Below are 19,248 nucleotides of genomic sequence, written 5' to 3'. Positions count from 1 at the left end.
GAAGGAATCTTTTTGCGTCTTTCGGAATCCTTCGCGTTACGCAACCGCGGCGCAGTCGATATTTTGAATAATAACAGTAGCATTAGTGATCATCAGCTGCGTATCTCCGGGCGCGATCCGATCATAACGAGACGAATATTCCGCAATTTTTTCTTACCAATTATTTTCGTAATAGAAAAAAAACTATACTATTTAATACTATTTAAATATAATATTACGTCATTTTCGATAATCATCAGACCATCCATTTTCGCTTTTTCTAATAATAATGTAACATTTATATTTAATATTTATATTCAATGAATTAATAATGTTTTAGATAACAGTTCTTTATTATGAGTTTTAAATGCTACAATGTCGATTGTCTTCCTAATTATCGCAACGAATAATAGAAGTAAAGATTTAGATCCCGTTTAAAAGAAAGTCGTTCGTTTGATTCCGGGTCAGAAAAGTAATCGATATATAGGTATTTTCTTTCTTGGAAGTTGTTAATCCGCGAGAGTTCGAATTCCGGTTACTGTGACGCATTCTCCTCTTTTCAGGAAGGTAGAAAACAGCGTATCATTACCGTCGATGCTCCAAAGAAACCGAACACTGCTGCGAAGCAGAGATCTCTGCCTCGCGTCCGCGCGTTTCCCTTCTACCTCTCTCTCTCTCTCTCTCTTTTTCCCTCTTCTCTCTGTCTGTCTCTACCTGAATTTTACGTTTCTCCTCGAAAATTAACAAAATATCGGCTGTCGTAAAACCGTTAGGTTAGCGATCCTTTGGCCCATTTTTTCGTTTCTGGCAACTCGAGATACTCGGAATCGGTATCGCTGCGTGTCAAAACTCGCAATGTATATGTTTTTATGAATTAAAGCATTGAGGGAATGTGATGTACAAACATGAAAATCACATTATTTAATACTGCGCTAATACGCTAATACAAGAATTTCCTTTATGATTATTGCACAAATGCAGCAATTACAAACGTATATATACTGTTGGCCATAAACAATATAAATAAGCGGAAATGTATAAGAATATACTTTATATCAATTATCGCGGATGATTATTTTAGCGCGATACGAAACTTTAGTTTCCCCTCTTTACAGAATCGCATAAAAATATAAGAAAAAAAGAAGCTAAATATTTTTATTAAATATTTTTACAGATTTTTTTTGCTAGTCTCGATTATGAAAGATGACGAACAATATCGTTGCTCTGTTTGATACGATTTAAATACTTTGCGAACAAATCGGAATTTGTTGCCGACGTATAAAATCCCAGAAGATCGACTTCTAATACTTGGTAAATAGAAATTGGACAACGAATGCGAATCGCCATTCGTGATGCGCGTCCACCGGGTTCCAGCGCATTCCATTCCATTCCAACGCGAGGCTTCCTCGAAGAGACCCGGAGCTCTAATCAGTTCAGCGGAAGTCCATTTCTCCTCGTTCGTTCGTCAATCCGTGTCCCTCTCCTCTTTTCCCTTTTTCCATCGCTTTTTCATGACTCTATCGTATCCTATCTCTGGTTGTTGGGTCGATTTTATGCCGTGCGCGTCCCGACTGAACGCAAATAACGTATCGCCGATTTCGTTTTAATATCAGGTCGCGCAAGAGAAAGAAAAAGAAAGAGGGACAAGAGGAGACGTGTCTCGTGACTGATCGCAATGAGTGGGGTTTAGGACAACAACAATTCAACTTATCCAATCTTTCCGCGCGCGAGCACCTGCTGCGATTCCAGATTTTTGTATCATTGCCTTTTCGTGGTAAAGAACGGCCGCGATTTCCATAAGCGCGGCTCGTTACGTCGATTGTTCGAGTAGAACTTTTCGAGAAGCGGCCATCTATCCTGAAAGCTATCCGAGGTCTTTTATCGTTTCCGGTGAGGGGTAATGTTTCATGTTACCGCTTGAGAAGCGCGACTCTCGAGATACCTCCAGCGAGAATTCTCGTCAGGTAATCGTGTGCGAACGGTTCTCCGTCTTCTGCAAACTTTCCTCGCTCTCTAATTGTCATTTCAACGACTTCTGGATTGAATTTCAGTTCATCGTGTTCATTGCGCGAATTTATTTTTCTAAAACTATTTGATACATTTTTTATACATTATATCTATTCGCGTCCTTGGATTAGATATTTCTTATAATACTATTAATCATTCTGAAGATTACACACAAAATGTAAAATAAAATAATTAATATTATTCTTATTAGACCATTTTTTACCAAACCAATAATTTTGATATATGTAAATTGTTTTCTGTATATTATATTTTTGTATTTTATTTTTATATTTATCATCATTTTCGGTCTTCCGACATTATTTTTTCACGTCAAAAAATTGAATGACGCGTCACATTGAAGGAGCATGGACGGCGATACTGAAAATTGACGTCTCTCTTCTCTTCGCCATCGGCTCTTAGGTCGCGTAATAATAAACGACACCTTGCACGACTCGCTTGTTTTTTCCGCACACGAGGAGAGAGTTCGCCTCGTTTTCCGTCGACGCAACGTGCGGTACTCGTGCCGAAGAGAACGACTGCGCGTTCCACATCGCCGCGGCTTCGGCACTCGGCAGCATCACGGATTTGGGAATCAAAAGTACCGCCGGGTGATGTAGACACTCCCAATACGGTTCGTCACGGTGCGGCCTCGTCATCGCGCGTGGACGAGAATAGACGTATGCCCGGATGACTTTGCGATTTGATGATCGGCCTCGATCATTGGCTCACCCGCTCACCGACGGTACGGCGGCGGCGACTGCGAGTTCCATGAGATCCATGAGATCCGTAGATCCTATCCCTCCTGGTAGCTCCACCATCGAGAAAATGATTTCGATCGATTTGCTCGATCTGAGATTCTATCCGTCCCGATATTCGAATCTGAGATCGCTCGCGCGATCGGCGTATTTTGCTCAATAGAACAGGCGCTATGAAATAACAGGATTATTTGAAGTATTGTAAGCGATTGTAATTATGATTAAAAAAACAGGTTTCAAAAGCCTTATTCAACAGCCTTCATTCAACAGTCTTATCAATTATCAAGTTTTACATTCACACATATTGATGTCCACAGAGGTCGTTAATTGCCGCGTGTTGGCAGTGAAGACTGGTTTCTCTTGAAACATTAAGATTTATTTTTATTTTATATTATTTTAAATTCTCATTATAATTATATTTAATTATATTACGTGTGTATAATTAATAGGGTTTATAATGATTGGAACTAGACATCGTGTGCTTCCCAGCAATATCATTTAAATCAATCACTCTCCGCCAAGGGAGCGAATTCTACGAGCGGTTAAAGCGCGAGATTTACGATTGCGCAATAATCGATTACAATCCCCATACTTATATTTCGATTTTTGTTGTTCGAGAAGGAGGCATCCAACCCGAATATGCCGCCGTTCCGCGTGTGTACCGGCCGCCCGCTTCGGAATCTCGCCTATAGACATACGGGAGATTAGAGGGCTCCTGGCATCGTTAGGGTAGAGTGAGGAAGGGGGGTCGCGGGTGCCGGGACCCCCCACAGCGAACAGGATTGCCCCCAGCAGGGCGCTAAACATCTCCGACTCTCCGCTTTTAAAACAAAACGTAACCACATCGCCGCCGGAACCTACTCGTTTCGTGCTTAATCGTGCCGCATTAATTACACGAACGCCGAGTACGTTCGTTTCTTCTGCTTCTCCACTTCAGTCCTTTCCTCTCTTTCTCTCTCTCGCTGAAGAAGATTTCCTCGCGCGCGCGTTCGACACATGTATATAGATACTTCCTCGGGTGAATCGTTCTTTGAACCCCCCTTCAGACCGGCACGTATATAATCGTGTTTCTATTGAAGAACTCACACACAGCTGAGAACACACTCTTGAGACATGATTTAATAATAGATCCTTTAATAGATTCTGCGAGTCAATTTTATACTCGTTATACATATTTGTAATTCTAAGATTTAATTGAAGAACTCAGATGCAGTTTGTTTGAGATCGAGTTTAAAATATTCCTGAGTTTTGTTTTTCACTTTAATAATTGAGAAAAAAGTGTACGCGTATTTTTTATTATAGGTTTTGTGAATATTGTAATATTTTCCCGAATTTAATTTGAAAAGAAAACGATTACTTTTTTATGTGAAAAACCTAACTTGAGATCCAAGAATACATTTTTAAAACATTAAGATTAAGAAAATACTGTTGAATAAAATACTGTTCTTTATTATGACGTAATAAGATTAAGCAGCAAAATTTTTTGCGGAAATTTAATTTAATTTCTTTTATTGATTTATTGAAATCATACAATTTTATTTCTGTCTTATTGTTTAAAAAATCTGGAAATAATAAATTAATATACACAAATCACAAATACAGTTTCATAATTAAAATGGATATGAATTTTATTCTTTAAATTTTAAATAATAGATTTACTAATTTTTTGAAATGGAATAATTAGGTGACCAATCATTTAAATTGTCATTAAAAGAAATAATTAAATAATTCACGTATAACAGTTATTGAAATTCGCTATTAGTATTTATATAAATATAACCAGATTAAAACAAATTCTATTATTAATCAAGATTCAAATAATAATATATATCTTTTCCAAAATACTCTCTCAATCGAATAATGGATTGATCATTATTTTACGCGACGCTAATGATTCCGCAAAACGAAGCACAATAACAACTATTAAGCAAAATATGTAAGAAATAGAATATATTCAACGTATATACGTTTATTTCGTAGTACGTTACATATTTCAAGCTGCGACACACATATATAGGGTAACTGGGGGGAAATATGCCACTCGTTATGTTTAACAAAGCTACGGCTAGGGGAGCGTTGTTGTAAATACTGTGAAATTGTTAAAAATATTATATCTGACGTTTTGCCCAAGTTTTACCTATATACTTCCTGTCAGTATTATAGTTTTTGTGGGGTAAGTACAGTATGACAAGTATAACAACGTGTTTTTTAGAATTTTTTTAGTGTTTTATTGAAATTGTAATAAAAATATTCTTTTACATGTTTTTAGACAAGAATCTAAAGTTAAATTACTAATACATGTTTGTATATGTGGCATATTATATTACCCCCACATATAGGGGTAATATGCCACTTTTGCAACACACTTTTGTATTTCTTTCTTTTTGATAGTATAAAGAATCAAAATATTTCATTAAAACCATATATATAAATAACAGATAAAAAAAGGAAAAAGAAAACCAGTATGCAAAGATACCTCAAAAAGAAAGAGAAATATGAAAAAAATCATATTTTTCTTAAGTGTGGCATATTCCCCCGAGTTACCCTACACACGCACATATCAATCTGCGCGGTCGTTGTTTACTACGCGACACACTGTTCGCGTATATACACAAGGTTACAGCTACCGCTGTATCATTCGCGCTCCAAAATTCGAGCCGGTAAGCAGCAGCGAAAGTTGCTTCGTGAGTGATTACGTTATTATCTTTCGAAACACACAATTGCGACCAGTGCCGGGAGAAGACATGATCATTCCTTACACGCTTGTCAGTAACAAATAATATTCACGCGATTCCACGAACAAATTCTCGAGGCGACAGATTAATCGAAGAACTTTGCGCGATTTATTCATTTAAATTTTAAAATACATATATAAACATTAACCATGATACTGTATTTGCGTTTTGAACTAACCGCCGATTTCAGTTTAATAATTCGTGTAATGATTTTCGGGAGAGAACGTGAAGTAATACACAAATAGCCGGATCACAAATTATCCAACAGAAAGCAGTAATACGTCTATCGTTTGTTAATATAATTGGATTGAAATATTAGATTGAAATATTATAGGAACAGAATATTCGACATGAATTTACATTATAAAGCGTTAAATATTTCGGGAAACGATTTCGGCACCCGACGCCGAGTGGCGTAAGGCGCGCTATATTGTTTACATAAAAAGTCGTCGCGTTATTATTCGTGGTTATTCGAGCAGGCAGGTAGCGACGCGCGAGCCGCTCTCCGCATACCATCGTATTTATCCCTCGAAACGCGGTGATCAATCCGCGGAATCAATTAACTCTCATGATTAATTAAACCGCTTATTCATAGAAGCACGTATTTTGCGTATTGGGCAATGGAAATTATAAAATACCGTTCCGTTGCAATATTTACGAGTGATTAATTTTTTAGTGATGCTTGTTGAAATAGAATATATCTCACATCGCTTTGGATCTCTCGTATTTTGGATTTAAATGTGATTTATCCATTTGCCATTTTCGGATGGAGAGCGTGTAATGTCACGTGCACTGGGTCGAACAATTCAAGTAACAAAAAATCGTAATTAGTGAAATTAATATAATATTTCGGATATTGCGCGTTGCGTGCAGTTGATTGCCTTACAAAGTATCGCATAATTAATCGTTTTCGCGCGCGCGTGTGAGTGTGTGTGTATGCAACGAAGATATCTGAAAGAAGTAGGAGGCCTGGGAGGCATCGGACAATGGCGGAGCAACTATGGTGTAAGTAATTCATTTTTTATGTATTATTTTTGTTATTCGGAAATTATGTCGATATTTTACTGAACATCTACTGAAAAAGGACGAACAAAAAATTCGATGCATGCAATAATTATATACTTTTAAAATATTAATTATTTTGACCGTTGTGTTATATTGGACTATATTTGTATTTTACAGATCAACGTAATTGCGTTATAATTTCGCCCGCAGCTTCTTATATCGGTGAGTAATAAATTATCTTTTATTTTAATATAAAGTAACAGATTTGTGAAAATATATATGTATATTCCTATATATATGTGAATAGGCTAAAAGAAATTAGCTAATACACACATACCTGTGTTATTAAAAATATTACTTAAACCTATAATATTTTAATATGAAATATTTGATAAGTAGAGTAAGTTAAATAAGAAATGATAAATAAGGATCGATTCTCTTAACAAAAATTATTTTGAAATAAAGATATATAACCTCTTACGCGCTTTATGCTACACTTTATTCCTTTTATTTCGAGATTAAATATCTCAATAATTAAATAAATGCGTTAAATAGATTAACATGATATTACGAAACACTGTGGTTATATTGTTTCCAAAGCCAACAATTTCGAGGGAAAAAGAGAAAGAGTTGACAGAGGAAAAGATTCAAAGGTAAAAAAAGATTACAAACTTGCGAATATAAACATACACGTCAAGCGGGTTTATTCCCTTCGTTTGCGCCGGCCATCGAATTTGCCGCGAAATCGATTCGGAGAAATGCGACGTTTCGCGTGTGTACATTTCAAAAGACGCAGATGTCGAACGAAAAACGCGTGATATTTTTATTTCCAATTCCAGTTTTGCTTGTGCAAGAATTTACTCGTTCGTAGCAGAAGTTCGCGACTTGTCGATTATCTCGTCACGCTCAGGGAGATCGTAAAAATAATTAATAGCCGTTGCAACAACTGATAATCACTTTGCCTAATAGCAATTTGTTATTCATGCGAGCGACAGGTCTCGTCGGCAAACGAACCTGCGGGAAAGAACGATTCATTATTCATTGAACCGTGCACAAAACACATATACGCTCGATTAATAAATCAAATTGAAAATTAAAAATTTATTTGCTTGAAAATTAACGTCCTTAGGCGGACGCGTCGCAGAAATATTTACGCAAACGAGCGTTTACTTTTAAATAAATGCAAAACAAAACATTTTTTTCATTTTCGGAGACGCTCGATTGGCGATCAAATTCATCAAGCTTCATATTAAATAATTAAATTAGCAACAACCTTGTTTAAGAAATTGATAAGACGCGGCGCGACGCGTTTCTGTTGCCGGTGAATCTGCAAACGCGATTAAGTTAGCAGTAATCCGCGATTATTCGGTCAGATATTATTCTTAATCTAATTAATTTTCTTAATAAAAATATATCGACTTTTACACGTTGTATTTTAATACTTCCAGGATTATTTCTACTTCATGTTTGCATAGCTGATGACGTTAAATAATTAATTAATCCTTCGAAACTCCTCTCTCCTTATCCGGTTCTGATTTAATACTTATTTAGTCCTGAACTTAATTTCGCAATTTCTCAATTTATGCAGTTCGTATTTATGCAATTTCTATTATTTATTTTTATTTAATATTATAATACGTTTTTTTTTATGGGCCTTTATATAATGTGGCTTATAAATACGAATCGATGTCTTTGAAGTCTCCGCGATAAGAAGGTATTTTATTCTCAAACGATAACTGCGTATATTTCATGAATTATTAATGGTCGCCAATGATAGGTCATGTATCCTAATTTCTGTGCGTTGATGCGTACGGGCGAAGTTTCGGGCGTCGAAAAACATCGCACCTCATTCTCCACGACGATGTATTTGTCATGCATATTAATGACGGCTGATGCTGGACAAGCGGCGACCGAATCGCCCGACAACCTAATTTTCGCGCGTTAGGACGAGCGGAGAGTGTGGCGTTCACTTAAGTCGTTCCTCATACAGTTTATAAATGAGTTCATAATATACCTGTCAATATATATTCTTTGGCGAATTTACCGGTATTATTACTCTTGAAGGAAAATATGAAAAAGTTTAATTATACGTAATTATTTAATATCACTGGTCGAAATATAAAGAGAGAGTAAAATCTTGTCTTGTAAAAACTTTAAACGAAGTTAATTTAAGAAAGACAAATTTGAAACATAAATAATAAATATTTCCTAAAAATTCAAGGATTTCAATACTATATATTCAATACATCTTAGAAGCCTGTCGAATATTGTATCTTTTGGAGAAGCAGCTCTGTGCGTGCTAAAGGGTTAAGGACACCGCGATTGAATAAGTGCGCTTAATTTCCCGAAACGTTTTCGTAAACCAACACGCGTAATTCCATTCCGTTACGGCCTACGGCCGCGAGGGCAATTGACACCTATCGCGATTGAAAAGGGACGCAGCTTCGCGGAGCCGGTCATCTCGCTGCGGTCGAGCGAGAAGAACTCCCGGCGCAAGGTCTCCCCGTACAGGTTCAGGGATTCCTGAAAATTATTAACGGCACCCAGGCGTGTCATTCCTCGGGTGGAGTCAGTGGTTCTCATTGCGCGCGCATCGTCGCGCCGCGTAATTCCCGGCCATCAGTAAATCGGCGATTTGCGGTGAACGGTGATGGATTTGCAAGTATAATGAAAAGTGCCGGGTTAACGTTAAAGCGTGATGCCCTCGCGACGCGGGGGAAAATAACAAGAAGATCGCACAGGGACGCGCGAGAATGAGTGCCCGGAGCCAGCAAGGGATGGAGAGTGAAAGGACGAAGCGAGAGAAAAATACGCGTGGGTTAAAAGGGGAGGGGAGGGGGAGGAGAAAAAAGAATAAGTAAGTAAGTAAGTACCGGGAATAAATTAAACTAATTGAGCAAATTAGCCAGCTGTTCACGCAACGATGGTATAGAGACACGCTCTCCCCTCGGTAAAAAGTTATCGTCGTTACGCAGAAAACTTCGTTCTATCCGTGCGTTCTACCTGTCCCTTTTGAATAAATGAGTATAACGCAGGACGAACATTTACCCGCGAAAATTAGGAAAAAACTGGTTATGTATTATCGATTTAAAGAATATCCAACAGTATTTAAACTGTAAAATATATCTAAATATGTTTTGTTAAATTAGTGCATTTTATTAAATACTTATAGAATCTAATTCCGGATGATATTTCGTCTAAGGCTGTAGAATGAGCTCTACGTTTTGTATATGCAATTTCGGCGTACAATATTCCCAAGCATTACTTGACACATAAAATGATACCATTATATAAATCAATTTATTAAGAGATAAGACTTGAAATTCATATATTACTAGTTATTTTGCAATATTACGTCATAAAAGATTTAAGCTTATCGTATAAAACATTATAATACAAATTTATTTATATCCTGATTGCGTTTTTTATATGCGATGTTTGTTACAATAATGTTTCTTCCTTTTTTGTAACTCCTGAGTTTTCATACGGTATCATTAATATATACGTATGCAAAAAGAAATGAAACATTATAATGTCTTGTCGAACGATGCGGCATTAATCACGTATAATAAAAATGGATAGGAACTGAGCAATAATTTAATGTTTGCTAGCGTTGATTAATCGCGAATGTCTTTAATGATCGATTTATGATATTATTCAAATACAATAATGTCGAATGTTACAAGAAGAGATAATCTTTTATGTTCGGTATGAGATCTATACTACTGCGAATCGTAAGTTAATTTTGTGCAATAATATTGCTGTATTGAGCTCTTCTTTTTACCGCATAACTGCATAACTAATTAATGAACAATCACATGCTGATCATAGATACTAACTACTCGTATAGATATTTACTGACATTACTACTTACGCAACTAGATTATCGATAAAAGCTATGATAGTATCAGACTATACTTTTGTCATCACACAGTTATATTTTCACGATCTAACCGTTTTAAATAGTAATCGTTTAAATGTTCCAATATAGACAATCGCGTGTCTAATAATTTTTAGTAATAACGGGCGGTTTGAAAAGGGTTGAGCAAATAATTAAAGACTCATGATCGACGATTTGTATGTTGCTCGAAGGATATCGCATTTCGCCATACGGGTAGGCAAATTACAGGTGGGGGATACGTGACCGCGTGGAGAACTAAGTAATTCTTAAGTAATTCTTCGCGCGCGCGCTCGCGCGCTTCAAAACTATTATCCAAACGAAATGTCAGAGGATACAGGATAATTGTCGTTGCGCAAGAGACGCGTGATATTTTCGCCTTCGCGCCAAAGAAGACGCCTAACCACATTATTACCGCCAATTATTGCCTCATTTTTCCAACAAACTTTGGCGCAGGTGCTTATTATTAAAGTGCAATTTTGAAATTACGCCATGATGCGCCAATATATATATAATCAAAGATAACTAATCAATTTTAATTTGACACGCTATTATTTTTATTTAGACAGCATCAGAAATTTATTTGTCTACTCATTTAAAAGATACGGTTTAATAGATCTGGACATTTTTCGAGTTTGAACAAATTTATTTTTATTTTTATTTTAAATTATTTTTTAGTTATATCCAGAAGACTTGGTATGAAATAGATCTTTTCTGAATTTAAAAAATTAATTTAAAGAAAAATTAAAATTAAATTAATTAATAAAATATGTTGCATATATTAGGAGTCTGGATAGATCTGTACTGTACGTTTTTAATAACTGTATCGGAAATGATTCTTATAATTTATCTATACCGCATTATTTTCTATTTCGTTTTACGCAAAAACAACGTTAAGAGATTCTACTGACCTGTATCCGTGCCTCCGTCAGGCCGATCTTCATGGCGAGCTCCTCCCTAAAAACAAAAAGGAAGGTAATCATTAACACAAGAAAAAGGAACCAAGGCCGCGCGTAGCCGCGGGCCTGCGAGTTATTCGATTCTGCTATTGCGATAAACTCGAGTTAACGGAGTGTGAGCATCGGCGTTCAAGTCAGTTCAGATATTATTATCCAACGAGTTCTGAATAGTGCTAAGCGATAATAATAAAACCAATATTTGCTACTTGATGGCTTTCTGATAATCATTAATATAATACACCCAAATCTTTTTACGCGATTTTTTGCGCGTTTTTTTACGCGATTCTTTTTACGCGATTTTTCGAAGAATTTTTGTAATCTCTCGTGTATGTACAAACCTTAATTTTAATTCCTAATAATTAATTAATAAAAATTTTTCAATTGGACACATGTCTCCCCATATCATTTATTAAAAAAAAAAAACAAGTAATAACCTAGACAGGGCTATATTTTTTAATCATCGCTGTACGTAGCTCCAATCATATTTCAGCAGCTCGGTTGTCATTGTCAATCATGATTCGATTATTATAATTTATACGTTATTTATTCACTCTGATGATTCTCTTCAAACTCAATCATGTAAATAGCTTTTAGTATAAAAAAACAGCATGGCATATTTTTCTTTTTTTACGAGGTTAAAAATCATGCACATGGCACACTATTTTTTACATGGCTTTACCAAATAATGTGATTTCTTCTTACACGAAACGTAATATACTGCGTAAAAAGAGAGTTAGGTATATATACACCATATATTATAGGTATTTACATACACAATAGATGCATATATCTACATAATATATGCATTATCTCTAACAATTTTATTATTTTTTTTATTGAAGAATTATTATATTATCTCATCATAGTCAATTGCTTGACTTAAACTTATTTACATTAATGTTAAAAAGAGTTGTGTCATTATTATTTATTATTTTAGATAAATGCATTTAGACTCTTTAAAGGTAACTTTCTTTAATTAAGTAAAAAACTGTATTTTTAATTGTTTAATTATTTTATTGTCGTTATTATTTTAAATTGATAGTCTGTTATTATTGCGCACGCTCTCAAGAGAAGCTAAACATAAACTCCACAGTATTTTAATGAATAACACTTCCTTCTGTCTCTCTTTTTTTTCTTAGCTTACGTAATCAAATGCATATCTAAACGTTTGGGCAGTTAACGGAGTAAGTGCACGTAATTGCAACTGTATAATTATTATCTTCCCTGAGTACGCGATTTATTACTTAGGAACGCGATGTAATTTTAACAAAAAAAAAATCATTTAGTTGTCTTTTAATGGCGTCGGGGAATAGCGGTTACAATCTGACCTCGTATCGCATCCGTGAGAAAATCGCAGAAACCGTTCTACGAATAGCCTGTCTCGTAAAAACGCGCGCGTTCATTACCTTAATTAGTTTTGCATCCGAAGCAGATTAGCCGACATATAACGACGCACGTTGGGGATTAATTGCATTATGTATCTCGCGGCATTATGTGTGATTTTCCGTTGGATTGCTAGTTGCACGAGCCGTCGTGACGAGAGCTATTAATATCTATTACGAGACGATCAGAATCCGCGCGGCGACCGCACCGTAGTCGTCGTCGTGGCTCCGGCGACGAGATAGAATCTCGTTTTATATAGGTGACTGCGCTCACCAACGGCGTATATTACGAATACGATTATCCATGACTAATTGACCGGTCCAGCGCAGCGGTAATGACAAATAATTATTAGCTCGTGATATTTTACATAACGTCGATCATGTCATATACGCTATACCGGTCGTTTCCTTTCCGCTCGATTGAATTTCGCATCCTTCGCTCGCGGGCGCATACATAACACAAAGTCTGTTGTGTCTCACGTGTATTACGTGATACTCTTCTGCAGACATATATGAGGCGTTCGCGCCCCGCAATAAAAATCGACTCCCCTCGCACCCCGTTGTCGAGAAATCCGAATAGATGCTGGAGGCTATACTGATTAAGAGAGACGTAGAATGTTCTATGTGTCAGAAAATTAATAATATTATTTATAAGTGCAGAACCTATAATTTAAAATCATGATAATTCAGCTATTTTATCGCGAATGCCTGGATATGTGTCAGGAATTACGAAGTGTCGCGTTTCATATCACGCTGCTGGTACGCGCGAACGTGCACAAAAGTGACGATAATTTTCTGTTTTCGCTCAGAAGAATGCGTATTATACGTCATTATGTGTATCATAATTATTACGTATTCTTCAAAAGTGCAGATTGTAAGGAAAGCATTAGGACTATGTTCAAGGAAACCGGAGAAATTAATAGTCATCGACTTTAATAATTAAATTCCTTTCGGTTGATTTACGTCGCTTAAGCGATTGCTCGCGCAGGATGTTTCCAGTAAAGATAACAACTCGTATAAATCGCCGCTCACACATGATTTCACCGGAAATTATGCGAACACATTCCCGATTTTTTTTTCAATTGAGAATGAGGCAAACCGGATCGAGGTGCGAAGGAATCATTATACTCGTACGGATTAGGCGTGAATCATGACGGGTGTCATCAATAATTCATCCCGTATGTCGAGAATTCATTCATTCCGGAAATATTCCGCGATTTTCGCCGTTATTTCGATAAAGAAACCGGGCGATCGTGCAATCGCGTATATCCGGCGGGGCGGGTAGGAAAAGAAAGAAGAAAAGGAAAGAATATGAATCGAGCAGTGAGACACCCCGCCGGGCGTCTCTCAACTCGCAGGCAAATTGCCCAGATGTTCCACGAAATCGTGAGGAAATCTCGGTGATTATGCCGCGCACAGAAGCTCTCGCGTTTGATCGAGCTTGGATCTCGTGTTTAGGCGCATTTCAGCCTGCAGACGGTAGCTTCCGAAATTACAGGGATTTCGGGGTGAGTCCGAAGATTGGCCGCGGTTCGTCCATCATGGATTCGTCCGGTTAACGTCGCGTCGATTTTATCATCGCTCGCTATAGTCCGATCTCGTTGCATCCCGCTTGAGATCCTTCCGATCTATCCCGATCGATCCCTCGAACGAGAAACAAATCTTTCCAAATCGTATTTCAACCATATCTCGAGATATCTTATCTTGAAAGCTGCGTTTTATACAACCGGCATATGCAATCATAAGAAAGTAGTGTGTATCGTAGATTTTACTTTTTTAGAATTTTAATTCGTGGTTTAATTGACCAAATTGAGTTTACCGAAAGTTTATCCGATGATTGACCGGGTGATCATTAACAAAATAATCGAACGTGTTTATCCATTGATTAATCATCCAAAACGTACATATTCTTCATCGTATATCGCGTATATCGGCCGGTAATTGCGAAGCGTATTCACGTCGTCAAATCATTTTGACGGCCCGCGCGCACCGACTTATTTTGGAGGAAACGTAACTAGAAGACGCGCGTTCGTATACTTACTGCCGCGGTATACTCTCTGATTACCCGTTGTCGTGCGCTAATGATTACTCTGGCGAACATAGTTGCAGACGGTAATTCGTACCTGCTACCTGGCGGCTCGGCGGCTCGGCTTCGTTTTCAATGAAACGCCGAGTATGAAAGCGCGCACCTATCAGCTGCTTCTCACGAAAAACAGGCTTGTGTGCGCCGTAAACGATAAAATTACGTGTAATACGTGATTTCTCTCTCTCTCTCTCTCTCTCTCTCTCTCCCTTTCTGCCCGTTACAACCGACCTGTCTGTATGACTCACAAATACGAATGAATCGAGACCAGCAGTCTAACTACTGGTCAAACTAGATACTTGACGATCACAGAAACTTCCTATATGGCTATTTTAGGCGACATAAAATGTTATATTTTACTTTTTCTAGTGAGGTATAAAATATACATAGAGCCATAAAAAAAACTCCTACAACAGAACAGTTGGAGATTTTATATTGGGCGCTTTCGTAAATTTCCATTGTGCGCCTTTGAGGATGAGGAAAGTGGTTTATACCGCTGTTCCGCCTATCGATACAAATGTTTTATCTACATCGTAATCTTTGCGTCACTTCTGGCCACTCGAGCGCGATATAATCTTTATAGATATATGTATGTACATTACACGCACGGGTGCGCGAGCGCGGACGAAACGCACACCGCCGTCGAAGGAGAGGCGGACGAGGCTCAGGCACCTTGGGGCCCGCGAGTAATAATAATTTAGCCTTTCCCTTTTTCTCTCTGTCTTTCTCGAGGCGCGCTCGCCGGCGTCCTTCTGAATTTAATAAGATCACGAAATTTCGCGGTTAGACGGGCGTCCCTAATTACACCCGCCGTTCACCGAGACTCTCAGTTACCCTCGATTCGCGTATCATTATTATTACGTGTCCCTCTCCTAACTCCCTCGTCCACGACGTGTCCTTGCCATGGTAAATGCGCGAGCACTTCGGAAAAGTCTGCTTCTGACGGGCACGTACGCAAAGATTAGTCGCGCATTCGCAACTTAATGGGAAATATGAGACCGTGATGAAAACTCTCTTCTTGGCAAAGATCAGCCGCGGAGTCCCCGTTACGTGTCCCAGAATTCAATCTGGAAATATCTTTGTGATTAATCCGTAAATTCCTCCGATGTAAAAGGCACTTGGAATTAGGTGAAGATAACGAGATGTTACGTTGTACAATTTCAATTCTCAATTTTAAAACCCAAAGCTGTTAGTATTTCGATATTTTTCATGAGAACAAATCGATCTCGTGCTTGTCAGAATCAAAAAAATAATACAGAAATTAAAATTACAATCTAATATTATTAACAATATTATTGTGTTTGATATTATTATCAATTACGGTTTTATACAAAAACGAGTATAGATAATTGCATCTAAAAAAGACAATAGGAGGAAAAAGATTAGTATCCCGCGTATCACTGTGCTACCACACACATGTGATACGTGCGTTACGTATGTGACAGAAAACACGTTTCTTTCTCATCACGGAACACACCCGATCTGTAATTAACCGCGGCCGCTACGTTCACACGCGTTGCAAAATAGAACATGACTAATCGCCGATTAATTACATCGACACGATAATCACAAATCCTTTCGGTTTATCCGGTTGTGCGATTCCGTGGTGCATTTTACCGCTCGAGTTTCTCGAGCGATCGGCTTTCACAGATTTGGCGAACAACAAATTGCCTCGCGCGAATAATCCGCAACAAAATACATTCTCGGAATCGATTGCCGTCGTTGAAAGGTAGTCCTTCCTGTCCTGCCCTGCGCAACGTTGCGAAGTCATAGTAATCGGACTGCGAGAGGCGCGAATGGATTTGCCATTTCGCAACCGCACGGTAGTATAGCGCGAACCCACGGCCGGCATCAAAAGAGGCCGCTAAGTGGATTAAAGGCGAGTTTCTTCGTCATCTTCTTCGGCTAGTTCTCTCTCTCTCTCTCTCTCTCTCTCTCTCTCTCTCTCTCTCTCTCTTTCTCTCTTTCTGCCCATCTACCTCCTCTTCCTTTGCTACTCCCGCCGCGACGTCCCGCCGTTCTTATTTGCTCCTGCCTCGGCGCGAAGTCCTTCGCTGCAACCGCGCTTCGTCAGAAGTCACGGACGAAGGAAGATAATTTACTTAACTTACGTTTAATCGTGTTTGCGCGCTTATTTATTCGCATCGTTTGCGTCAACATTTGGATTTAATGCGCTTGGAATTTAATTCGATGACGAAATGATAGTGATTAATCACGACGCGCAATCACACGTTTAATGCGTGCGAAGGTTAATTATTTTTCTTTTGCGGAAAATATATTTTCTACGTTATTTAAAAAAAAAGGTCACATAAATATGTCCCATAAGGAATTCTTTTTATTTCTGCAACGTTGGAGCGAAATTGCCTCTAATAGTATCGAAAAAAGAACATTTTTATGGTTCAAGGCGTATACCTATTACGGTACCAGCCAATTGTAGTATCGTTTATCTTTATTAACTTTCGAGTATTTATAAATATTTGTAAGTATATATATATAGATATGTATAAAACAGAGTAATCTGATATCTCCGATCTCGTTTTAATAAATTGTCGTGATGTAATGTCTCGTTTCCATGCGATTCAAGATCGATTCTTTCGCGTTCGATCCATATGCTAAGACGACTACACTGGTACTTATGATTCGCATCTCGAATACACATCTCGAATGTTGCGGAGATGATTACGTTATCGTTAGACGGGAATCGAATTGAAATGGGGAAAAAGAGACAGATGGCCAAGGAAAAGGAGTGTACAAACGAGAGACAGGAGAGATAGAGAATGCGCGCGGATGCGTGAATGACATTGCTGGTATGAGCTGGAGGCTTGGCGCGCGAGTAATTTGAGTAATTACCGCACAATTACATTATCTAATTAACCTCGGAGGTCGGAGCAGCCGCCAGTTACCGCGACGTGGCGGCCGTGATTGTCTCACTCTCTGGCGCAATCGCAATTATTATTGTTTAACACGCGCGGCACGAAATCATTGGATTTACAGAAATCTGTAGAACTCGCAGAAATTTGCGAATTCGTAGAATTGATGACAAAAATCCACTGTTTCTTTGATCTTATTTTTGTTATAAATTTTTATTATAAAAGTAAAAGTATCGTAAAAAAATATTTGTTACAGCAAATATAGTATGATTGATTAAAATTAAAGGATGAAATACATATATATGTATATCAAAGTCACATATTTGGTATACGATCACGATTATTATTCACTATCAATAATTGCGGGCATCTCGTCTGCGCGATTAATCGATTCGTAGAAATGCATTCGAGAGGAAGCCACAGCATTATTATCTTTTTTCTTTCTTTTTCATTATTCTTATTATATATACTAAGCAATCGTTCCCCGTGATTGCCGATCAGCCCGCAGGTCTTATATCCATTTTTTTCCGGGAGTTAGGTCCGAGTCGAGTTCCGGGGTTTTACTCCTACCTTCTCGCCAGATTAATGGCGAGTTACTGGGTATTATTCTGCTGTCATTAAGTTATTATTAATGGCAACGCGTAATTGTCTTGCTATGGCACATCCGGAACGGCCTGAATTATGGAATATTTTTTAGTCACCTCAGGCGATACGTTTCTTTCCTCCAGTCTAAATTTTACGTAAAAGTCATATCTTTCGTGATTCTCTGACAGATAAAATGATTTTCTGCAGAAGTTAATACTAACAATCGCACGAACTTAATTGACCAATTAGATCATACTGATTTGATCGACACGAGTATTTTTTTAATACTTGCTTGTAAAAACATCTTGTGTCGAGCAATTTTATTTTTTAATAGATTCGCAGTTCTTTATAATTTTTTATTTCAAGATTATTAATTTCTATTAGAGCACTTTCGTTGAAAGTGAATAAAGGAAAATGACGCACAGTCGATTTGCTATGTGTGACTTTAAAGAGGCGCTAATAGTTGCGAGTTATAAAACCTACGCACACGCACGGACACGTACGAGAGTCCATGCGTGCACTGTAACGATCGCGTTGAATAAACATCTTGGAATTTGCCATTTATCTTGACATAAATCACATATTGTAATTATCTCTACATAATTCGTATTTGCGTAAGCCGATATACCCTCTGATAAATTCGAGGTCTAACAAAAGACTTGTTAATTATACTTACAAAGTAGTAGTGATATCAGCATGTGATTGATATCGTGAAAACAAAAATTAACCACATCTTTGTCTTTAATTAGTGTCGATTACTATATCGACACTGTAGCGAATATTAATTATAAAATTTTCGCATTGTAATTAGAGAGATGATTAACGCGGTTTGTACAAATAAAATAAACCACGTATCAGCAGATTAATAATACTTACAATTAGATAGATAGCTAATATAATAAAAACAAAAGAAACATTAACAATAGTAAATATAAGGAAAGTATTTGGTGTATTTAGCTAATTAAGCGAGTATATCAAAACATTTGACAG

At 37.5% G+C, this 19,248-nt stretch overlaps 1 protein-coding gene across 1 annotated transcript in view; it reads right to left on the bottom strand.

Moving 5' to 3' along the window:
* LOC143904498 (aristaless-related homeobox protein) overlaps positions 1 to 19,248 on the bottom strand; it is a 151,530-nt gene that overhangs the window by 2,702 nt on the left and 129,580 nt on the right. The window contains exon 3 of the mRNA XM_077419231.1: positions 11,291 to 11,336. Within this exon, the coding sequence (XP_077275357.1) occupies positions 11,291 to 11,336 (46 nt within the window). The remainder of the gene's footprint in view (positions 1 to 11,290; positions 11,337 to 19,248) is intronic.

Source organism: Temnothorax americanus, unplaced genomic scaffold (assembly GCF_048541705.1).
Source record: "Temnothorax americanus isolate GAGA-0224 unplaced genomic scaffold, ASM4854170v1 Scaffold53, whole genome shotgun sequence".
Taxonomy (NCBI): Eukaryota; Metazoa; Arthropoda; class Insecta; order Hymenoptera; family Formicidae; genus Temnothorax; species Temnothorax americanus.
The sequence above is the reverse complement of the archived record's forward strand: the minus strand, read 5'-3'. Positions and strand labels throughout refer to the sequence as shown.